At 25.8% G+C, this 26407-nt stretch overlaps 2 protein-coding genes across 2 annotated transcripts; one reads left to right on the forward strand and one right to left on the reverse strand.

Moving 5' to 3' along the window:
• Nucleotides 1-21304: 21304 nt before the first annotated feature.
• Bfra_006957 (uncharacterized protein) lies at nucleotides 21305-22844 on the reverse strand (the record flags this gene model as incomplete). The annotated part of the gene is made up of 3 exons (XM_037337328.1): nucleotides 21305-21526; nucleotides 21601-21945; nucleotides 22080-22844. The coding sequence occupies 3 exons, from the start codon at nucleotides 22842-22844 to the stop codon at nucleotides 21305-21307; spliced, it is 1332 nt and encodes a 443-aa protein (XP_037186708.1).
• Nucleotides 22845-23712: 868 nt separating this feature from the next.
• Nucleotides 23713-26029, forward strand: Bfra_006958 (uncharacterized protein; the record flags this gene model as incomplete). The annotated part of the gene is made up of 3 exons (XM_037337329.1): nucleotides 23713-24487; nucleotides 24638-25403; nucleotides 25558-26029. 3 exons carry the CDS (start codon nucleotides 23713-23715, stop codon nucleotides 26027-26029), a joined length of 2013 nt encoding a protein of 670 aa, XP_037186709.1.
• Nucleotides 26030-26407: the final 378 nt, after the last annotated feature.

Below are 26407 nucleotides of genomic sequence, written 5' to 3' on the forward strand. Positions count from 1 at the left end.
TATACTTATTAATACTTTTAGTATTTTATAATATTTCAAATGAATACTAGTTTGTAACTTTATTTTTGGGGGATGCCCATTATTTCAATATATTCTTATAATCTATTGCTTTTAATATATTCAAATAATACTCCAAAATTCGATTTTATATATATAATAATCACTTTAATTATAACTCCTTTAGATTAGATATACAGATATAATAGAATATTTTAATTAAATTATACTTAGATTATCTTAACACCTTATTCTATTTAATATATTATAACTATAAATCGATTTCAATAATAAGTATCTCTTTTAATATTCATAATCGCTGTTTTTATGCCTTACCCTTCCATTTTTTGATATTTTAGATAATCTAATTTTCGATATTATTCTGATTACTTTCGCTCTTTTTATTATTATTATTATTATTATCTAAATCATTGATTTCTTTTTCTATATTATATATTATAGCTCGATTTATCTAATATTTCTATTCTTGCCCTTTAGCTTTATTAATAATCCAAAATCTCTTTTTCTTTATTTCAAATCAATATTATAACTTAACTAATTAAAATATCTTCTTATCTATTATTCTCTTCTAATTATAGATCTTATTATAATATTACCTAATAGTATTCTATTTATAAGTTTTGAATTAATAATTATAATATTAATATTTATCTAAAACGGGAATAATAGGCTGAAAGACTGAACTATTATTAGATAACTATATATTAGTATAATTATATTAAAATGGATATTCTTTAATATACTCCTTTAATTACTTTTGTAATTTAATTAGAACCCTATATTAATTATTCAAATATCTATATAAATATATAAATCTTTATGTATACTAGTATTATAAACAAATTAGTATATAAAATTTAATATTTATTTCTATTAAATAAATAAGTTCTTAAGGAATCGATTGTATTATAATTCCTGAATTATTTTGATCTTATTATAATGCTTTTAAGCTTTGTATATATAGATTTGATAAGGTTGGGGTTAATTTATAAATAATATTTATAATACATGAATTATATATTATTTCCTTATATAAAAAAAACTTATAAACGATGTTTATAATAATAAATAGTATTAGGTAATTATATATTAGTATAATCATATTGAAACGGATATTCTTTAATATATTCCTCTAATTACTTTTGTAATTTAATTAGAACCCTATGTTGATCGCTCAAATGCCTATATAAATATATGGGCCTTTATATATACTAGTATTATAAATAAATTAATATATAAAATTTAATATTTATTTCTATTAAATGAGTGAGTTCTTAAGGGATCGATTATATTATAATTCCTGAGTTATTTTGATCTTATTATAATGCTTTTAAGCTTTGTATATGTGGGTTTAATAAAATTAGGGTTAACCCATAAACAATATTTATAATATACGGATTACATATTATTTCCCCACACAAAAAAAATCCATAAACAACGTTTATAACGATAAATAGTGTTAGAGAGGAGAGAGAATATCGAGGATTAAATTAATACAAGAAAAAGAAGAACAAAGAGATAAGATTGAATTGAGATTAAAATTATTCATATATTTACAAATTTCCTAGAAAACACTAAAAAGTAGTATAGATCCTTCAATTTAATAGATAATAGAATTCTAACTTTAAATCTAGATTTCTTATTAAAAACAAAACTAAATTATATATCAATAGTAATATAAAGAATACTTGAAAGTAAAATAATAAAGGGGGAAGAAAAAGCTTCTATAAAAGAGTTTTTATATAAAAAGATAAAGTGTATATAAAGTGTTGGGGTTATTTTCTCAGATAGAAAATGTTTGAGCTCTGCTTTTATGTCACAAAAGCGCCCTCGCATAAGGGGTAGGATATTTTTAATAATTATATACTTTCTTTAATTCAAAGAGATAAATATTTTGACTATTTTTATTCACTTATATATCAATATAATACTCTTTATTGATATATTTCTTGATAATCCTTAAAGATTATATTTTACTATAATAATACCTACATAAACAATTTTCGAATTTATATTATAATTAGTAATAGCATTATTACTATTATTATTATTATTACTATTATTATTATTATTATTATTATTATTATTATTATTATTATTATTATTATTATTATTATTACTATTATTACTATTATTATTATATATTCCTCTTATTTTGAAAATTATAAATAAAAACAATCAGTTAGCTTTTTTATATTATACTTTGAAAAAATATATAAAAACTTAGTATACTCTTTAAAATCCTTATTCTTCTTTAGGAAAAAAAGTAAATTTTATGTATTCTTATTTCTTTGAATTATAACTTATTTTGATTACTAGAATTCATATTATTTTATATTATATTTATATTTTTTCTATAAATAGATTTATTATTTATATAAACTAAAAAAAAAAAGATAATTAGAATTTAGCCGATTCATTAATCAATTTAACTTTTCTGAAGTCTATATAAAAAGATTTCATTAAATAGCTTTTTATAAGTAATCAAATAATTAATATAATAATTTCTTGAGATATCTAAGTATATTAATAAGGATTCCAAAACATTTGTTTAGTAGGTAAAAAAATGCAAATAAAAAATGTAAGTAAAAAACATAAGTAAAAAATGTAAATAAAAAATATAAATAAAAAAGATTATTAAATCTAAAAGCAAAAATTATTATTAATAACTAATCTTATCTTTTAATAAACTATTTAGTTATAATCTAATAATAATATATTAAAAATCAAAGTTTATAAAGTAACTTTCAATTTGTAATATACTTTATTTTAATAATTCTTTTAATATAGAAAGTTATAAATCCATATTATAATCTATTTTATTATTAGTTTAGATTATTAAAGCTTAAAAACCTATGAAGAAATAATCTATCTTATTTAGTCTTCCCCAAATACTATTATTGATATACTTTTTTTATTCATTAAAAATCTCAAGTCTTATTTTTTTCTCTAATTGTTTTACCTCCTTTTTATTAAAGTTATTGATATCTATTTCTATTTCATTATCTTTTTCTTCTTTTTTCTTTTTATTTATTTCTTTCTTTTCCTTTTTCTTATTTAGACAACTATTATTACTAAACTTATTCCTATTATTATTATTAATAACCTCAAAATCAAAAAGATCGTTATCTTTCTTTTGTTTATTTATTTCAGATTGTAAATTAGTATTATTATTAATTTTAATTAAAGAATTGAATAAATCAGCTTTATTTAGAATAAGCTTATTTGTTTTCAAATTAGGTCTAAAACTATTAAAAGTTAATAAATAAATTAGTAAATATTACAATTTAATATCTACTTTTCAACTTTTATTAAATTAAGAATTTCTCTTTTCTTTTTCTTTTTCAATATTTTTCAATTATCTTTATTTATGCTTTAATATAATAAAGATTTTTTTAGTTTATTAATATAATAAATGACTTTAATTCTTATATTCTCTTTGACTTTATATACTACGCATATATTAGAAGAAAGATTCTATTACCTTTTTTATTTATAAATAAAATAAGAATTAAATGAATATTCATTTATACTTTTATAATATTTATTAAAAGTTTTGTTATTAACACTTTTTGATTATTATAATATTTTTAATTTTCTAAAAGATATAATTTTGAATAGAAAACATAAGTGTTTTTTAATTGTTTTGATTTAATTGAATTAATATTTGAAATATAAATTAAACTAAAAGGAAGAATAAGTTTTTATTATAAAGAGATTTGAAAAATAATAATTAATTGTAGATATTAATTTTGATTAATATTAAAAAGCAAAAAGAGTATAGATAATATATTAAGTTATATAATTATATTTACTTTATTTATTTTATAAACAGAATTTTAGAATTCTTTATATAAACACTTCCCTTTTTTGATTTGAAATAATATTATAATAAAAAGATTATAATTATAATTACTTTCTTTAATATATATAATTCCCAACTTTATTAACGTAATATATGGGGAACTCGGATATATGGGGAACTCGGATACTTTTAGCCCATTACCAATTTGAAATTGTAATAACTTTTATTATACATATTCAATCATTTTCTATATCTATTCAAATTGAAGAAAAACTTCAAAAGACTATAATTTCATTTCAATTGAAAGAATTTAAATTAATTAGAAAGGTTACAAAACATTTTGAAGTCCCTAAGTCTATTCTAACTAATAAGCTGACTAAAAAGAAAACATATTCCCAAATCTATGAAATAACTCAAATTCTTTTAAACATAAAAGAAAATATTCTTGTACAATGAATTTCATAATTTATTATTACTGAATTCCTTATTACACCTATATTGATAAAGAAAATAACCAATGAAATTCGTTTTTGACACATTCGGATCATATCATTTCGAAATCCTATCTCAACAGAAATTCTATCTATAAGCCATGAATGGATCTATAGATTCCAAAAATGATATTTAAAACTTAAAATATATTATTTATATTAATTAAAGTTTAATCAAACTAAAAAAACAATTTTGAAGAATATTCAGATTTGATTTAACGCGTTTCGCATATATCTCATTAAGCGAAAATATAAATTAGATAATATATATAATATAAATAAAACCGGATTTAAAGTTGGAAATACTTAAAGTATATGTATTATAATCGATTTTACTTAGAAATCAAATTAGAAAGTTATAGCTAATAAGCAAAAATAAATAATTGTATTTGAATATATTAATATAATTGGAAATACTCTATTATCTATAATCATTTTTAAAGTTTAGAATACGAATTCTACATGGATTCCAAAGAACACACCTCAAAACTAATAGTTCTTTATTAATACAAATAAATGGACTTCAAATAGCCATAAATTAGAATAATTAAAAAGGATTTTTAAACTAAAATCTAAAAAAATATTAAATGACCAACCTCAACTTTTAATCATAAATAGTCATTTAAATTATATTACAAATAGCTTTATTACTTTCTATATAGATAATAATATCGATTTACTTATATTACCTTTTTATTGTTTTTATTTACTTTAGTTATTTAATATTATAATATATAAACTAATGAAATAATATTATGCTTTAGAGATTAATCGATATTCTTGAATTAATATAAAGCGAATCCAAAGAGTTGAATAAATAGAATTCTTTTAAAATATTAGAAAAAAAGTATTGAATTCTTTTAATATTAAAATTAACTAAAAAGAAGCTGGTTTAATACCTTTTATCTCACAAAAAGTATTTGATTTATTATTATTTAATTTCTTTTAGTAATCTTTTATTTTATAAATAAGAATCTTTAATTAAGATCTAGATTTGTTTATATTTAAAAGTTTTTCTTCAAATGAAACAAAACTAAAACAAGCAAATTAGATTTTTAATATAATTCTAGTAAATAGTAATTCTTTTGTATTACTAATTTGTTAATATGCCAAAAGAATAACTAAACTTATAGAATCTCAAAATACTAAGATAGCCCTACTTCAAAAACAGTTCTTTAATATTCAGAAAATAATTAAGATTTGAAAAAAGAAAACTAAAGGCAAAAAAGTTAAATTATAAGATCAATTTGTTTTTAATATTAAGGAAATATTGAAAATGATATATAAAGCAAAAAAAAAACTAAAGAAAAAAAAGCTATGAGAATGGTCATATAAATACCCAATTGAAGAATTAGAAGAAGAGATTAAAGAAAAAGAGCTAGAGAATAATTCAAATAATTCGAAATTGGAATTGAAGGATTATATGGTTCGTAGAATAAGATTGCATATAGAATAATTGAAAAAGTGTCTGAGTTCCCCATATGTCCGAGTTCCCCATACGTTATGTTATAATAATATTATTAATATTTTTATTTATTGAAAGACTTAAAATTATATATAAAATGTTTTAACCTTTTTTAATAATATAAGGAATTTTATAATACTAATATAAAGATAGTATTTATAGAAATTTATTAAACTAAAAAGGATAGAGATTACTAAATAATCAAAGAATATAATAAATCAAAAAGCTTTATAAAAACTTTAGAATACTTTGATTTACAAGCTGGATCCTTTTCTTTTTTATTTTTTAAAATATTCTCAAAAATAATCTTTTATTCCATCTCATTAAGATTCTCCCACTCCATCTCATTAAAACTCCCCTATTCCATTTTCTTTTTCTATTAAACCTAAAAATTATATAAACAATATAAGGGGCTAATATAGTAGCAAAATAATCAAAAATATTAGAATAAAAAAGTCTATTATTAATAAAAAGTTTAAGGTTAAAAAGAATATTAAAAAATCTAAAATATTCATTTTCAAATATAAATTAAAAAAGGTTTTATTTAATAAAAAAAGAGTTTATAATTTAAGTAAATAGAAATTGTTTATCAAATTTAAATATTGAATTATTAAATTAATTTTATATAAAGCTTTTATTAAAAGAGATTAAGTTTTATATTAATATTTGAATAAATCTTATATTTCGAATAGTATTTGTAAGATTTATATAATAAATAGTTCAAACAATTAGAATAGATTTCTGATTTCAATTCTTAATAATCGAAATACTATAAAAGGCTATAGAGATAATATTAACTATTTGTTTTAATAATAGATCTTTATTCTTTTTGTATAAATATATATTAAAATATATAGTTCTATAGGATATAATATGATATACAAAACAAACTATTATTATAAAAAGGAATATTAGGTTATTATAATAAATATTAAAAAAAGCTATAAGAATTAATGATATTAGTTTTGCTACAATATAAGAAGGTTTTCAAGGGTACAAAAACTGATTTTTTTTAAACTTGCTTTTACTTGTTTTTATTTGTTTTTATTTGTTTTTACTTGTTTTTATTTGTTTTTATTTACTTATTTTTGTAAATTAGAGATACTAAATATAAGCAAAAGTATTATTAAAAAAGTATTAATAAGATTAAAATAAATATTAAAATATAAATATAAAATAATAATAATTTTAAGTATATTTAAAAATATTAGATATTTTTCTAAATAATAGTTTGATATTACTTATATTATTAATTTATTTAAAGATTATTAAATGAAGTTATATTTAATATATTATGATTTTCTATTGCCTTAATAAAGTATAATAGAATTCTATTTCAAATTCTAATTCGAAGGGATTAATTTGGATAGCGAAATTTTTTGATTTATATAATTATTATTAATAGATTATTTATTGTTTTGATATTAAGTATAATAATATCTGGATATAAAAAAAGAATAATAATGGATTTCAAGGTGATTTTTGATATAATAAAGGGATATCTAGTTTAATATTTTAAAAATAATTATAATTCTAATATATTTATATATTTCTAGATTTATATATAAAATCAATTAAAGTGTATATAAAAATAAAACGATTCCTATAATTAGAAAATATTATTATCTACTTTTTGATAATATATTTAAGATAATACTTTAAATAAATTCTTTAATTTAAATGATTTCGAGAATTTATAGTTTATGGATATTGTTTATATTATTATTATATAAAATAAATAAAGTAATAAAAAGAGATTTATAATATTAAAAAAAAGAAGATATTAAAATCAAAACTTTATAAGTTTTTTAAGAAGTAAGTTTTATATTAAAAGAAATCAAGTTTTATTTAATTTAATATTCTATAGAAGTATTTGAATAGAATAAAGATTTAATATCTGGTTTTAAAGATTAATAATATTGAGATATTTGAAGAAATGTTATGTATTTTGTTGAAATAGAATTGTTGTTTTTTTTTGATATTAATAATATAAATATTCAAGGATCAAGTATAATATCAAGCTTAGTAAGAGTAATACTAATCTTATTGAAAACTTTGCTATTACAATTTTAATCTATTTATAATCTTAAGAGGAATAGTCTAAAAACTAAGGATTCATTAGATATTGAGAGATAAGATAATATTGATGGATAAAAAAGTATTAATGGATAAGAGAGTATTAGTGAACAATTTAGTATTAATGGATAGGATAGTATTAATGGATAAAAGAATATTAATGGATAAAATAGTATTAATAAAAAGCCTTTTGAAAATGGAGGGAAATGTATATAAAAGGAATGTAATAATTTGCGTTTGAAAAAAGCGGGGAGAGGTTAAAGAATAATATGCTTTTATTATTGTGATACAATAAAAAAGAGTTATAATATATTAAAGCTTTTTTTATTTAGAGTATTTAATTGAAATAGTTGAGGTAAAAATTTGATTCAAAAGAATAAGGAGATTCAAAAGAATACTTTAATAATTCTAGATATCAAACAAAGGAGGAGTGATTGTATTGGAATATAAAAAAGAAATTGAGTAGATATATAATTTAGAAACTTGATAATAAAGGTATTGTAATTTCAAAGATAAAAAGGAATAAGGAGAAATAGGGATAAACTAGTTGTAGAATTTATAATATTATTTTTATATATTTTTTATTTGTAATTTTGTGATTTATATAAGGTCTTAATTTATATATTCTCAAATTTTTATATAAATATATAATTCAAAATGTAATAACCAATCTGTGTATAAATATATATTTCAAATATAATAAAAAATAATAATATTTGAATTTAAATATAAAAAAGGGCAATAAATTCTATTAAAAACAATAAAGTACCTTTAAAATAAAAAACTTTTGTTATATACAATAATCAGATTAATTATATTAATACTTTAAAAACGATTTATTTAATATATAATGAAGATATTATAGAATTTATGGCAATTACGAAAGGATCACTTTGTCAACCACGGATTCTGCCACCACAGGGTTAAATACTATTTGAGTTTTTAATATATTAATATAAATCTTTTACTTATTACTTTTTAATTATAAATACTCTATTATAAACTCTATTTATTAATCAGAAGTAGTCTTTACTACTCCTAGTAATATAGAAATAATTATTCTTTTAATATTTATTATAAGTCTATATTATTAACTTTGAAAGCCTTATATAAGTTTATTTATTAATACTACAAACATCTTGATTACTTCTTACTTCTCTTATTTTGTCTTATTAATTCTTTCAAATCGATCCTTAATTACACCAAAAGCAGAGTTTATAAGCAATCTTATAATTAATAGAGAAGCAATATTTGTTTTTAAGATAATAATAATTGATTGAAGAGAAATCACCTTTTAGATTAGGGAGCTATTTAATGCGCTGGGGGTGCGTATTACTAATAGCATAGGAAAGCCTTCTGTGAGGCCCTTAGATATAATTAATTCGTGATCGTTTCAGTAATTGAAATGTCTTTTGAAAGTAAAGATCCTGTAATTGATATATTATGTGATACAAAATTTTCATATATTATACTTTTCGTGGCATTTGTTTACGATAGAGATTAATGATTTTCCTTTCCTTTTGCTCCTAATTCGAAACTTCATTCACTAGAAGAATCGATTAGAAGTTGGGGGAGGTTAGTCATATAACGATTCGGGTAATATAGTCAATTTGACCCCCCCTAACATATCAGATCACCACCGCTAGCTACACTACCTTTCCTACAAATCAGAACTTGAGACTTCTGCTCGGTGGAATGAACAGAGGGTATCCTAGTCAACAGCCTGCCGGAACAATTCGTTTCATATCCCCTCCCTATCAAGAAATATCGGAGAAAGTGGAAAAAATGATTGTGATCTAAAACTTCCGCATGCACTTCCATAATGCAGGTCCTTTGGAATTCTAATGAGTGTTCGCAGGTTGGGTACAGATAATTCGCAGAGATCCCTGTGGCTACAGATTACCCGCGGGTCCACAGGTTGGCGGGTTACTACCCAGAACAACGAATAAAGTGGATGATTTCGCTTATTCTATGAAGCTATTCCTACATTTTCACCTCCAATCACCAAGACAGCTTGGTGGGTATAGAATACCCGCAGATCGTCTGCAGATTATCCACACAGGTACAGATTGTTTCAAACCCCAACAGGTCCTCTGCGGGTCGAGTTGAATCCTCGAAGAGAAATCTACAGCATAGATCCCCTGCGGGTATTTTTGGTTGCGAGCCAATGGAGCTTTCCTCAAGTTGGGCCTCCATATTTTGCAAGCTAAGCGAGTGCCTGAGTTACATATGGAAGATCATGAAAGATTAAAAGAGGATGAGAGAAACGTGATTATGAGACCGTTTATATGGATTCTGATGATAATAATGCCCTATGGTAGTAAAGTTAATATTCTAAATAAAGAGAAATTTAATATAAACTTTTATATAAATTTCTATTTTGTATATTATAACATTGATACATATATTTATTAATAATAAATATAGTTTTTTATTATTAATAAATCAAATTGATTCTTTTTATAATTTATTTATTATTAAATTTTAATAGAAAAAAAGAAAATGAGGGTCTTATAGGGTTTTATTGTTTTTGAAAATTAAAATTGAAAATAAGGTGAATGAAGAAGTATAAGTTTAAGAGCTAAAAAGAGAAGGGAAGTGAGTATAGGAGTTAAAAAGTAGATAAAAAATATTAGTTGAAAGTTTAAAGGGAAGTAAATCTTTTTATAAAGTATATTACTTTTAATTTATTTTTTAATTATAAGTTTTATTCTTATATTATAAATACAAAATATATTAAATAAGTAAGAATCTGACTTATTTTTAATTTATATATAAATAAATTCGAATTCAATAAAAGGTTCAAAAAAATATATATAATAAAAAGATTAGTAATACTTAATAGATTCTAATTAAAAGATTTAAAAGATCTTTTCTATTATTTTATTGAAATCTAATAAAATGTGAAATTCTATAATAAGTATACTAAATCACTTATTAATATCTTAATAATCAAGAGATATTTTGATGAATAATATATGTATAATATGAATTTATATTATTAAATTATATTATTATATTATTATCATATAGTATCTCTTATCAAATGGATTTATAATAGAATAGAATGAAATAGAATCACATAGAAGATTATTAATAAAATAAACTAAATTAATTAATATACTTTCTTTTTATGATATAATACGATTCTATAAGATTCGGTTTAAATCGATTTTATTTATAAGTATTAAAGCCTTAGGATTTCATTATAAACTATATATTTATTTATTTATTTATTTATTTATTTATTTATTTATTTATTTATTTATTTATTTATTTATTTATTTATTTATTTATTTATTTATTTATTTATTTATTTATTTATTTTATATTCAGGGGGCAAGCCGCAGGGGCTCGCTACAATCTCCCAGGGGTATTAGGGATAAACTATACTAGCGAGAATATTGGTATAACTATGTATTTTATGCTTCTACAGCTATACTATAGGCTGGGGAAAAAGTAGCTAGGGGCACTATAAGTACTTCTATTATTTATCTCCTGTTTATAATGTTGATATTAATTAATCTATTTTGTACTGAGTAGCTTAGATTTGAGGCTAGCTGTAGAGCCTTATATTATTAGTTTTATATAATACAATTTATATATAGCGAAATAGAGGGAAGATGGCTTTAGGGGGTATAGTTCTAATTAGTAATATAAAAGTAGGAGATTAAAGGATTTCTAATAGATTTGAGTTTGATTACTTAAAGTAATTAATGATTATTAGGAAAGTTGTAAAGTCTATTAGAATCTTTAGAAAAAAAGAGATATAGTTGATTATATTCTTTATATCTTATAGAATTATATTAGATTTATTTAGTTAGTTTTGAAACTAGATGTAAAAGTGTTGATAGAATATTAAATATTCTAACTTTTTATTATATTTATAGGAATATTCTAAAATAGTATTATTATATTGAAAATGCTGGTAATAGAATATAAAATCTCTATATCTAATCTTGAATATTATTAATTATTAAAAAATAAGATAAAGAAGAACAAGTTCCTTAAATTCCCTAACTTAATAATTGAGATATTAGTAATAATATCAGTTAATAAGAATAATCTTATTTTGCTTTTTATCTAAAAGTTCTAATTATTAAGTTTATACTATTAATAATAGAAAATAATAAATTATTGTTTTTAATATAATTGTTATAAATATTTAGATTAATAAGCTAATCAGCCTTTTTATTTTCAAGGATTTTAATATATTCAGATTATTATTAGATTATTATTTAATTATTCCTTATAATCTTATAATAATACAAAAACGTCTATTAGGATAAGTTAAAGATATTACCCTGTAGTGGCAAAGTTAATATTCCGGACGAAGATAAATTCAATATAAATCCCTATACAAATTTCTATTTCGTACATTACAATATTGATATATATATTTGTCAATAACAAATAGAGCTTTTTATTACTAACAAATCAAATTGGTTCTTTTTGTAACTCATTTATTATTGAATTTTGATTAAAAAAAAGAAAATGAGGACCTTAAAAAACCTTAGAGCTTTTAAGATTTTCGAATATTAGAATTGAAGAGAAAATAGACAGAAAGGTATATATATAAAAAATCAAAAAGGTAAATAAAAGCTAAAAAGGAGAAAAGAAATAAGTATAGAAACTAAGGGATAAACAGAATACATTAGCCGAAAGTTTAAAGAGGAATAAAGTCCTTTCAATAAATTATATCACATAAAAGAAACCTATAAAAAAGCTTTCAAATAAAATCATAAGCTATATCACTATACTATATAATATAGAATATATTATATAAACAAGAATATAATCTAATTTCAATTTATATATAAATAAATTTGAAATCAATAAATAGAAGTATAATAGAAAGATTAGTAATTCTTAATAGATTCTAATTAAAATATTTAAAAGAATTTTTTTATTCTTTTATTGAAATCTAATAGAAAATCAATTTAAAAGGAAAAGAAAAGAAAAAAAGAAGGGAGGAAATTGAAAAGCAAGTAAAATCTAGAAGCTTTTTATTTGATAAATAATTATTGTTTTAAACCAAAACTTTTAATTAATCTTTCAGAATTCAAAAAATTCACTAAGAACTTATTAATTAGAATAAGCTTTATAAAATATAGAAACTTAAATTAATTATATTAATACTTTAAAAATGATTTATTTAATACATAATAAAGGTATTATAGAATTTATAGTAATTACAAAAGGATTACTTCGTTAACCACGGATTCTACTACTACAGAGTTATCTTTGATATATTAAATAATTAAAATATTATTAATATATATAATAATTTATTTAATTAGCTTTAATTAAGTAGTATATTCTAAATCTTTTAAAGTATTTATTATTTTAATATCAAAAATATATAAAAGTGAGTTTATTGTTTTGTAACTAGATATTATTAAAGATTATCCCTAATAAATTATATAACTATAACTAACTATCTTTTGTTTTTGATAATATTATTTAATATTGTTTAAAAAAATTGTAATATAATTATTAGGTAAATAGTTTTATCATTATATAAATTTAAGTATAATTACTTTTTTTTTCTTTTCTATAGAATCAATATGGTTTCTTATAAAGAAATATAATAGAGAAAGTATTAATCTTAATACTTTCAGAATTAATCTAGTTTATCTATAGAGATTAATATTATTCATTTTATATTAAAGTACTTATACTAAATAAATTACTAGTAAATAGTTATTGTTTATTTTATAGAATTAGAGCATAAATTTTATTTATATTTATTCAAATACTAGCTTATTAAGCAGTAATCCTAAGTCTTTTAGAATTATAATAATCGAAATTATATACTAAGTAAATAAAACTTCTTTTATTATTAAAACGATTACTTAATTAATTTTGGTAATGTAATTGTTTAGTCTTATATTTATTATTATATTATAAATAGCTTCTTCTATTTGATTTGGTTTTATTCGATTTGTATATTATATCTCGAATTTATAGAGGGTAAAGGGTAGGATATAAATAATTACTATCTTATATAGTATTATTACTAATAGATTATAATATATCTATATAAGCTTTTTGATATATCTTATAATCTTATAAGCTCTTGCTTTTCATTTCGTTATATATTTTTTGAAAAAGAATTTTCAATTAAACTAGACTTTTAGTTAATATAGAACTAGTTGTATAGCTTTATTATCTGTTTTATTAATTAAACAGATTATTATCTTATTATTTATCTGTTGGATGGACTTTATAAGGTGTATACACATAATATGTAAGGGGATTCTATGGTATTGTTATTCTTGCTTACCCCCTTCGTACGAAGGGGGTAGATAGCTATATATATCTAGATATGGTTTTATCCCACTTACGCTTGAAAGGTGGAGGTGGGGTAAACACGTGGTTTGTCACGTGGTTTGCTCACGTGTTCCGACATTATCTTTAAGTATAAAGTATATATTTCTCTTTTTTAGAAGAAATATATTATTTCTAGTTTTTCCAATACAAATATTATACGATTTTATTTATTTCATTAGAAAATCTAATAAAGATTATATTTAAGAAAATCAATATTCTTATATATATTCTTGAATATATAATAAATATAAATATTATTAGTATATTTAAAACGTAGCTTAATATCTTAATTCAAAAGCTTAATAAGATATAGGATGTATAATATAGGTAAGAGTAGGAAGTCTTATAAAATATCATATTTAATATAGCTATACTCTATAATTATATTTTCAAATTAAACTCTTATTAAACAATTACTTAAAAAAACTTAAATTAGTTATAAAAAGGAATAGGGTTATTTTTATTAATATGTATATTCCAATAATTTATTTAATAGAAATATATTGAATATATTTTATATATTGAATATATTTTATATATTTAATATAATTATTATAATTATTTGTTTATAGGCAAAAGCTTTTTTAATATTATATATAAATAAAATAATTAGATTTATTATTATTTATTTAAGAAATATTTTATTATATTAAAGGCTAAATATACCTACTATTATTATAATTTATAAGATATATCAAATAATAATTTATTCTAGATTTTTTAAAATATAAGAAAATAGAACTATTAATTATTAGAATTATATTAATAATTTGTTTTTCTTTCTAATTTTAGAAATTATTATTATCTTTATATATCTTTATTTAACTAAGAAATAGCTTAATTATAGATATTAATTAAAGATTCTAGTAATTACTAATTTAATAGAATTTTAATAAATCTTTAGGAAACGAATTATAATCTAATTAGATTTTAATAAAATATTTAAAGCTTTTATAATACTCTTTCCAATTTCTTTAAAGAATATTTTTATATATTATAAGAGTTTATTAGATATATAATCCAGCTGGAATAAATTTATTATAAAATCATTATTATTATCGAAATATTCGAAAATCTTTTTTTATAAAATCTAAATCTTTTTAACTGTATTTTTAATCATTATACTATTAATAATTAAAGATAATATTTTAAGATTAATAATAAGTTTATACCATTCAATTACTTTATATAGATTTTTATTACAATTTATTTTATTAATAATTTTATACTAATATTAATGCTTTGCTTTTCTAATTATAATTATTAATTCCTACTATCAATATTCTACTTAATTAGTATTCTTAATTTTAACTATTTTATAGTTTTAGTATACTATTTTATAATTATTTGTTTATTAGGAAATAAAGTGATCAGAAATATCTTTTTTCTTTTCTACTAAATGGATTACTAATTCAAATAAAGAATTCAATATTTCTATTAATTTATTGATCTACCTAGTAGGTATATTTGCTAGATTTGGAAAGTGGAGTACTCTATTCTTTATAATCTTTTGAAAGATTAAAAAGCCTTTTTCGTTAATTATATGTTTAAGGAATTTAATAATAAATAAAGTATAATTTGAGATTATAATTACCTATATTTTGTAATTAGAATTATTATTTAAATTAATATCAATAATAATATTAATAAATAGAATATTAGAAAAAATGAGATTAATTATATAACCCATTTTATGAATTGAGATCCCTGGAATACCAATATAATTCATTTTGTTTAAAAAGGATTATTCTATAAAAAGAACTTTTTAATTAATCAAGGTTATATTAGGCTCAAATAGATTATACTTAACATTAAAATCACTATTTACTACTATATAATTAGGGAATTCTATAGAAATTATTAGATTTATTATCTCTTTAATAACCAACTACTAATATATATTAATAATCTATATATTATTCACTTTTATCTAAAAAAGATTCTAATATAGTTGAATATATTTTTGTTAAGTATATAATTATTTACTTTTGTATATATATATTATTATTCTTAATCTTTTCCTTTTTCTTTTAGAATTATTTAGATTATTCTAATTATTTATTAATATAAGAAGATTGTATTCTAAATAATTCTAAATCTAAGATTTAGTAGGAGAATGCTCTATGACTGAGGCTACTGGGTACAATAAGGCTGAGGCTGGGGCTGGGCTGGAGATGGAATGAATCTAATACCATATAAACTCGACAAATTCAGAATCTACTTCACCGTATTGGACCTGGTATATTGCCAATCTCTTCAATCGAACTTATTGAAATCTAACAACTTTTTCATTTTTGTAATGTTTATATAATAATTCATATAATTATTATATATAAATTGTTTAATATCGATCCTTTAGAATTTTAATTAATAAGCCATGGAAACTTAAATTTATTTCTATTATTAAATTATAAGAACATCCCTAATTTCAAGGAAAATAATGATTATTGATTTAATAATAATTCGTTGAAATTATCTCTTTCATTTTATTTTGTGAGGTGAGGCTTTAAAACTATACTCAATGTGGTTAAGTAGATTCCGAGTTTGTTGGGTTTATATAATAGTTACCTTATAGAAAATAAGGGGTTTTTAGAACCGATCTATAACTACTTCAATTAGTATATCTACTATACATCCGCTTAGAATTTTAAATCCGTTTCTAATCAGATTTAAATAGAAACTATAGTTTTTAATATCCTGAAATGAAATAATATAGTTAAGACTAATAAATAAATAAGAAATAGTTGAATATATAAAGCTAATATAGGGATTATCCGAAGTTCTTTAGATTTAAAGTTTAAATCTGAGTATATCTCCTTCCCCCTGTTAATCCAATTGATATTAACGAATACATTAACAAATACTCTAGTAATTATATAAAACTTATATACAAAGAACTCGTTATTACTATAGAACTTCAAATTTAATATATTTTAAAAATCTTAATTCAGAATAATTTAGATTAGTTAAAGTTTAGTCTGATGACATTGAGTATGATTATATAAGAGGTGTAATAAAGAATATCTATATATATAATTGATTAAACTCCTAGTATTATTTAAATATATTCTGAATAATCTCTAATTTTCATAATTATTGAGTAATATTTGAGGAATAATCTATTCTATAATTATAGAGAGCTCTATAGCCATCCAATTTTGTATTCGATTTAAATACTTAGACTAAGGAATTATAGTTTAAAGTTAAAATGAAAAAGGTGAATATAATAGTTGTAATACAATTGAATATCCGATATAGAATCAACCTAAATTGCCTCAATCCCTGTAGTGGTAGAATCCGTAATTAACGAAGTGATTCTTTTGTAATTACTATAAATTCTATAATACTTTTATTATATATTGAATAAATTGTTTTTAAAGTATTAATATAATTAATCTAAATCTCTATACCTTACAAGATTTATTCTAATTAATAAGGTTTTAATGAAATTCTTAAATCTGAAAAGCTTTTAAGTTTTAGTTTAAAATAATCATTTTCAGATCAAAATATCTATATATATTCAAATTAGATTATTCTTTTGCTTATTCAGTATATTCTATATTATATAGTATATTAGTAAAGCTTTTGATTAAAGAATAAATTGAAAATAAGTAATAAGCAATGGGGATACTTCTCTTTAAACTTTTAACTAATACTTTCTATTTACTATTTAGCTTCTATACTTATTCCCCCTCTTTTCTTTTTAGCTTTAATTTATTTCTTTGATCTCCCCCTAATTTATATATTTACTCCCTTTCGTTTATTTTATCTATAATTCTAATATTCAAAGATCTCGAAATTCCTAAGGCTTTTTAGATCCCTTATTTTCTTTTTTTCTATTAAAATTCAATAATAAACAGATCGCAAAAAGAATCGATTTGATTTATCAATAATAAAGAGCTTTATTTATTATTAACGAATATATATATTAATATTGTAATATACAAAATAGAAATTTATATAGAGATTTATATTGAATTTATCTTCATTCAGAATATTAACTTTACCACTACAAGGAATTCCCTATAAGATAACTCTTATAAACAGCCGACTAGTTCCTAGTTTATAAGAGCCGACTATTAGTTCTCCTAATTTATTAGAGATTATTCATTAGTTGTAGGTAAGTTCCCTACTTCCTTCAAGATCGTTCATTGATCAGATTAATCTTTTGACCTCCCCCCCCCCTACATTTTCTTTCACATTTATAGACACGGAGGCGTATACCTTGTCGCGCCGATCTCGAAGTCAGAGATTAATTTTTATGGTTAGAATGATTTGATTAACGGTAAAATCAAAGCGGTGAGACAAAAATTACGGCATGTACCTCCTCAAAGTTTCCTACATGAGTAAACAATGAATGGTTTTGTTAGAATACCTAGCTAGATTAAAGCTGATGTCTAAACCTTAAAAAAGCTATTATTCGAAGTTCAGATATAGGTCTCGTAGTTAAAACTTAGAATTAGCTTTTTAAATTTAAATTTAAAAAATTTAGTAAAACCCTATTGATTAGAATAAACTTTGTAAAATATAAATTTTTAAATCAATTATATTAATTTATTAAAACAATCCTCTCAATATATAATTGAATATCTAAGATTTTATTGTGGTTAACGAAACGATTACTTCATCAACCATGAATTCTGCCACCACAGGGGGCTCAAGCCTCCTGCATTGATATTTGTTTATTTCTACAGCCTAACCTTCTCGTTAGTCAATCTTCGGTTCTGTCATGCATTGCCCTAATTTAGTGACAACTCCGATACGTAGGTACATTTTCGCTGGCCCGAAAGATGTCTTTTGTATCAGCGTTTCATTCTGCACGGCGAGTTTTAAAATGAGTTCTTTTTTAATCAAAGCGCCTTTCCGTGATCCTCAGTTTTTCATTGAGCTTATCCTACAATTAACTCCGCAATGACTAATCCAAACCGAAGAATAAATAGGAGAGTTTTAGCTAGACTCGTACTAGAGCACGGAACATTTTGCTAAAAAGAAGTTACTTTAGACCGCTCTAACATACTCAAGCAGACTTGGACTTGACGAAGTTTATCAAATCGAAGATGCCTCCACATACCCACCAGCTGCCACAACTAAAAAGGGGTTTACAAGATGCTTGCCACAGAGTACGGCATGACAGTCTGAACAACTTATAACCATAAATGTTGGAGTGACAAAAGAAGGCAATCTAAAGAATGTAGAAAACAATCACACTTGTGTAGTCACTGTAGAGATGGAAATACTGCAATAACTCTAAATATGCACGAGACTCTGGGCTTGGACATGGCGGTAGAGTGTGATTCTTTAGAAGAGGCTCTTTAGGATGGCTAACATGATCACAAGGGGCTTTTTTGTCTTCAAAAATTGAATGGCCTGCATTCTCCCCCAGTGTTGGTTTCAATCATCAGGTGGGATTTTCTCAACTTCCCTACCCATTCTATTAACCATGATTATTTGATTATTTGACACATTCAAAGCTCGGATAAGTGAAGCTTCCCGTTCCTTTGAAATCTAACCACCCTACCAATCAGTCAACTAACTGCAGCTCTCTCTCTTTCTTCTACCTCTATCTGTTCGATGCCTAAAATATCTATTTGATATTCTTGTCTTTTTTTGTCTTTTTGAATGCTTTTCCAATTACTATCAAATCTATCCGCAGACCCTCAGGGTCCCCTGAAGCAGCCACAACCACGAACTCGAGATGCCTCTCCAGGTAAATTTCCATTATTCTCCCCAACTTTCAGACACTTTCTCACTTTGCACAATCTAGTATTTCTGTATTCCAGTTCTAAAACTTTTGAAAAACTTGCAAGGCTCCTAACTTGTCAATCATTTCTATCGAAAAATGTGACACTTCAGCTAGTTAATAAACCCAATTCACTAAGAATAACAAATAAGAGCACAAGCTTTCTGGCTGTAGCTTAGAGGAAGAACCCCAACGTTCCCTTCTTCTCATTTCTCCCTCTCTATTCTCATCATATTCCCTTGCCTTCCAGACTTTTTCCAAATTCGCAATTCCAAATAGAACAGAAGTAATAATCGACTTGATATCTGATAGATGTTACATTCTTCATTGTAACGGTGAGTTTGTGACATTGTATTTGTCAGGATGGTATATATGCATCACATCTTTTAACATGTTGATGTTGTAGTAAAATGTAGTGGTAGGAAGAAATTGAGAGGTTTTAGAAAAAGGGATAAGCCGGCATGGTTTTACAGAGTTCGGAGATTGAAACTAATGGAGAGGATATGGTGTAATTGGGGAGCTGAGAAGGGATGAAGTCGGGATATTAGATTCGACTGATTCATAAAGTGGAATAAAACCAGGTAAGCCAGTGCAGTTGGTGATATCGGCGTCTACCCCCCTCCCTCACTCTCTCTTTCCTCTACTTCATTTTGGATTGTCAAATCTATCACAATCTGAATATGTAACTGATCCTTCCGATGATTCTGGATATAACAAACATGGTTCTTGTAGATGTTGTATTTCATCTCGTTGTTTCATCCCATCGCTTCATGCCCTATTAATATACACGCAAATTACCCCTTATCCAATCTTAAGAATTCGAGAGCCTCTTCAAGAGACCCTTATACCTGTTAGGTCTGGGCACAAACGATCGAAGTGGATTCATTACTTACATAATTGCATAATCGATACAATTTTTCTGGGTAAAGACTGGGATTGGCTTTAGCGTCGACTTTTTTAAAGTGCTTATACCCGATATGTGTCGGCTAATCATCCTTAAAGCCAACCAGAATTTATCGAAATAGTCAACAAGTAGTGTCTTTCAAAAATACTAGTTCATTAGAATGCTTCTCGCCTGGTTCTCTCTTTTTCATTACTTCACCCATCCCTCGCCCCTCCATATCATCAACCTACCCATTATCTACTCCGTCACTCTCATCCCCTTCCATCCATTATTCTTCCCTCTACACCATCCATTAATCATTTAATTCTACCACTTCAAATACATCCCTAAACTCTCTACTCTCTCGACCTAAATACCTGCCCGCTTTCTTTTCTAACTCATCCTATCACTTTACCCAAGTAAACTTCTCAACCAATAATTAATCACAATCAATCATTAGGTAGGTAGTATCATTGAACCAAATCAACTTGCATTAATTATCCCTAGATTTCTCCGCTGACAAGAATGACCAACTGACAAGCTCTCTCCAAAGTTCTTCGTTATACTTCTCATCCTTGATATCCAGCTCATCCCATCTAATACTCTTCCTAATATGCATATGTATTTCCACCGGCGCAGTCTGATCCCATGTACCTCCATTCAATCTCGCTTCAACAACTCGAAAATGCGTTTTTGTTAAGAAGATTGTCACAGCCTTTAGGATTCTATGTTAATTTATGTTTCAAAATTTGGAACAAATTAAAGAGTCTTGGGTAAAATAGTACATACCGATCTTGTGACCCAACCATTTCCTTTCTCATCATCCCTCATCAATTGACGATAATTCTCACAATTCATTCGAGGATCGATTTGTCGAGCTAATAATATGAATAGACAAAATAATTCGACTCGAAGAAGGGTTGAGGAGATATCAATGTTATTCTTATTTGTATTATCAATATTGGCAGTAGCATTTCCCATATCTGTGTCGACATCGGCAAACGCAATACAACCAAGACATTGGGGATTTTCGAGTAGGGATAAAACTTTCCATTTGCTTAAGGTTGGAAGGCCCGAAGTATTCTCAATTTGTTGAGAATTACCTTTACAAAGTAATGTATCATAAAAAACTTCCTCTTCGAATCTGTTTATATAGATGAGAAGTTAGCTCTTATTGTTTTTTGTGCATAGGGGAGAAGGAAAGAAATTCACCTCTTCCAAGTTGACAATGATTGACGCTTTTGCGATAGAAAAGAATTATCTCGAACCAAAGGTAGAATTTCTGATAGAGTATAATGCGTCAATGCAAAGTTATTTGCAATATTTTCGGTCCAATAATGAGGGGAACGATTCCGAGAATCGAGGACTTCGTCAAGTTTTGACATTCGGATTCTTGTCTGAGTAGACTTGGAATAACATCTCAACTTGGTGTATAAATCCTCGAGATGCTTTTGTGCAAGCGGAAAGAAACTCGGGTGGTGATGATTATTCTTTACCTGGGATGATGCTTCGGTGTATTGAAGACGGGCAAGAGGAGTAGAGTTAGATGATGGGGGTATGCAAGTGGTATCGGAAATGTCGATATCATTCTCAAAGGAGGAGATTGACGTTGATAGAGATGGAGATGATGATGATGATGATGACGATGATGGTTTTGGTTTTGGTTTTAGTTGTGAATGTAATTGTGGAGGCGATCTGGGCCTTGATTTTGTTTTGGTCTTGGGTGGTGGTAGTGATCCGAGTCTTGGGTTCGGGTTTGATCGTGATTGTAGTTGTGGCATCGACAACTCAGATGGTTGTCGGGTGGATAAGCTAGGGTCACTGTCCGCTGGGCTGCTGTCCACGACCAGTCGAAAATCAAATGAGTTCATTTTGCTAACAACTGGTATTGTCGTTTCGAGATCATGTAAAGGGAAGGAGATCGTTTCGGACAGATGCTTCATTCTATAGGATTTGTGTAAAAGAAGAGAATCACAGAGAGAATCGAATAAATGAGACATGTCCTTTTTGTTGTGGTCTGGTAAAGGAGCCATGATGATGAAAGAGAAGAAGTAAGCCTGCAGAGGAGAAGGTTGGCAAAGTAGGGATATGTCGAGATGTTGTCCAAATGTTGTCGAGATAAAGTCCAGATGAGGATTGAGATGTTGTTGTTGTGTCTGGGATATTTATGTTGATGGAAGATGTCGAGAACCTAATAAACATTTGTTTACTTTGTCAGCCTTGTTTTGCCTGAGGCTGATGACGCTAGCTATGTTTTGTGGTGAGACTTGATGACTCGACAAGGCTGATTGATAAGGCTGATGATACAAGGTAGTTGTGCGACTGACCAGAAATTATGCAACACTCCAATCTGAAAGGTCGAGAGTCTCTTTTGGAGACCCTAAAGACACTCATCCACTAGATTGGTAACACTCCACCTAAATATAGGACACCGATCACCTTGCATTTTACCAGATTGTGGGACGTGCCTCGAGTGGAGTGTTGTAAGTTTCTGGCCACACAAGTAATAAAATTATAGTTTAGTGGTCCACTCCACTACCCCACACTACCCCATACTTCACCACAGCCTTAGCTTGCAAACTAAGTTATCCACTTCTTAACTAAATAAGTATACCCACTTCTTGCTACCTAATTGTGAGGTGTCGATTGAATATCCTGAAATCAAATTCTGAGAAGGAGCATTGAGAGGGAGATAGATAAAGGGAGAAGGAGGGGGAGAAAGAAAGGAGGGGAGTTACAGTATGAAAAGTTCTGTATCTCAAACTTATGCCAAACGTCAAGTCTAACTTCTATTGATAGGTACCCAACCAGAACAAATCAATAGTCATTCCTCAGCTTTACTGCTCATTCTTCGATACCGCCCCAGCATACCTAGATGCGATTATTACAAAAGCCTAACATATGTCTTTATCAACTCCACTTCCTCCATCAACCCCTAGAGAATGGCAGAAATTTGCAGAAGGCAAAAAAATTCTCCCCACTTTTACTCTTTCACATCTAAGCAATCGAAGACAGCAACGGCCACAACCACATCCACAGCAACAGCCACAGCAACAGCAACAGCAACAGCCACAGCAACAGCAACAGCAACAGCAACAGCAACAGCAACAGCAACAGCATTCCACTCACCCTCCCCCTCTCTTTCAACAAGCAGAAGCAAGCGAACATTATTATCCTACTCGTCATTATAAGAATCAGAATCCGCAACAACCTCGCAGTCACAAACTTGGTCTGTCTGGCTCAACAATGAGAGAAGATGACCATCTTTTCCTTCATATATTGCGAAAACAAGATGAAATCAACTTTCTCAATATCAGAGATTTTTTCTTTGAAAGTGAATATGCAAATAGGAAGTCGTGGGATGCAGCTCTAGTAATATTGAGTTTAGATGAGGTTATCGATGATGAGAATGTGTTGAAGTTGGTACGAAAAACGACAACCGACAATGTTACGGAGACCTTTGCTTCCGAACAATCAGCTACAAAATCCTCAGCATCTAGTGGTGCAAAGTCTCAATCATTACCAGATCTATCACCCTCTGACCTCTGCAAGCAAAATAACACCACCTCAACCCCAAAACATACCACGCCCTCGAACAACACACCAAAAATACCACGAGCACCAAGGAAAGCCCAACGCTCATCTAAACCTGCGCCTATCAATCCCGAAATCCATCGTTATGTAGACCTTATGGTCTCCTCCTCCTCATCATCATCATTCCAGGCCCCCACTTTGCAATTATCCATTTCAGAAAGACAATAAGTTGATGAATGTGGAATATTTGAGCTACCGTTATTAAACAGTTGTGATATAAAAAATAAATCAGGATCAGAGGCAGAGGACACATTTACTATCCAAAAGGATGAGAAAAATAATTCTGATCGGGATGTTGCATATTTGTATGAAGATTTCACGCGGTTCAAGGATCAATCGAATGTTTCACCTACACCAGCTTCGAAAGGACCCTCAAGCAAGCCCATCCGTTCCCTTTTAAATTCAGATCATTCTGATGTAGGTAGTGAAGAGGAAGAGGAAGAGGAATTTGGAATACCGATCTCAGAGAGAAGGAAAATCTCCACTACAGCTACTGATGGTGAAGCAATCATCAACAACTTTGCAAGCAATTTCTGTACAGCTTTATGCAAGTACGTTAAGAGCTCAACATCAGGACCCTCTCTCATCTCAAATTCTTTGGTCTCACGTACATATACGAATACGAATTGGAAGCATATCAGCCAGAAGTATCGAATGGTACCTATACAACAAAAGTTTTCATTTGGCTCTATTAACATTAACGACAAGAGCAATTGGGGATTCAATGCAGCCGTCGATGCTATCATCAGAAGTCATTGTAATCAAGACCAGGTCAAGGGCGAGAAGGACGAGAAGGGAAATCCACAAAAGGTGAAAAGAGACAGGAGTTACAACGATAGAGAGAAAATGACATGCTTGCCGTTGCTTTGTGCCGAATTCAAAGCTAGCTCTAAGCCAAAAGATATATTTATACAAGAAGATGCGGAACTTGCTGCAATTATTTATGAGAAATGTCATGGGATGGGTAGAGATAGAGATGAAGATGAAGCTGATTCTTCGTGAGTGATATGAATATGAACATTTGTTCTTCTATATTCATTCAAAACTTTCCCAAAGTTTACTTTACGTTTCTATGCTTCCTATTCTCTCTTCTCTCTTTACATCTTTGATGTATATCATCCGTTGTATTATAAGCTAATCATGTATAAGTAGGAAAAAGAAATATTATTATCATTGCATGTTTTATCAATATGGATTCTTCCAAGGATTTATCTTAGCAAGGTATACGACAAGGTGGATTGAGTACATCGGCAACAAAGAAAACAAGGTACTTCTTTCCGATGGGGGAGAAGAGGATGATTATTTAAGAATTCAACGTATGGGACAGTTTAGTATCTTTGACAAAGAAGATATTTATATGATTATGGTGGTTATGATTAGTATTATGATTGCGGATATTGATAGGGAGATGCACGGAGAGGGAGAAGAAAAAATTGGGGAAAAGGCAAGGGGGCTAGGTGATTGGAAAAGGGGGGGCAAGGAGGAGGAAAAGAGCAAATCGGAGAGCCAAAGTAATAAAAAAGCAACGGGGCTAAGTGATGGAAAAAAGGGGAGCGAGGGGGAGAAGAAGAGGAAACCGGAAAGCCAAAGTAATAAAAAAGGAGAAAAGCCGCCGTGGAAATAGAAATTTCCCCGAAGTATAAATCCAATTTGAATACCGTTCCTTATCTTGACTTTCAGAAATGTGAGTAGAAATGATATCAGTTTTTAAAAACTTATGAGTAGGTATTCAGATCATATCAATTTGAAGCCTTTTAGTATCAGCTATATCGAGGTCAGAGCACCAATTCACACTCACACAATCAAACCTTAGACTTGAATTATATCAACAAAACGTTCTGAAAATCGAGATTGCAATAACTAGAGGATAGTGATCAAAGAAAGGAGGATTTATTTGTACTGTGGAGGTCAGCTAACTCACTCTCCCCCAAGGGATTGAATTAACAAGCGATGGCAATCATAAAAGCCCCGTTGAAGCACTCAATCTGTATGACACTAGTAA

Source organism: Botrytis fragariae (assembly GCF_013461495.1).
Source record: "Botrytis fragariae strain BVB16 chromosome Unknown tig00000795, whole genome shotgun sequence".
In the NCBI taxonomy this organism is placed as follows: domain Eukaryota; kingdom Fungi; phylum Ascomycota; class Leotiomycetes; order Helotiales; family Sclerotiniaceae; genus Botrytis; species Botrytis fragariae.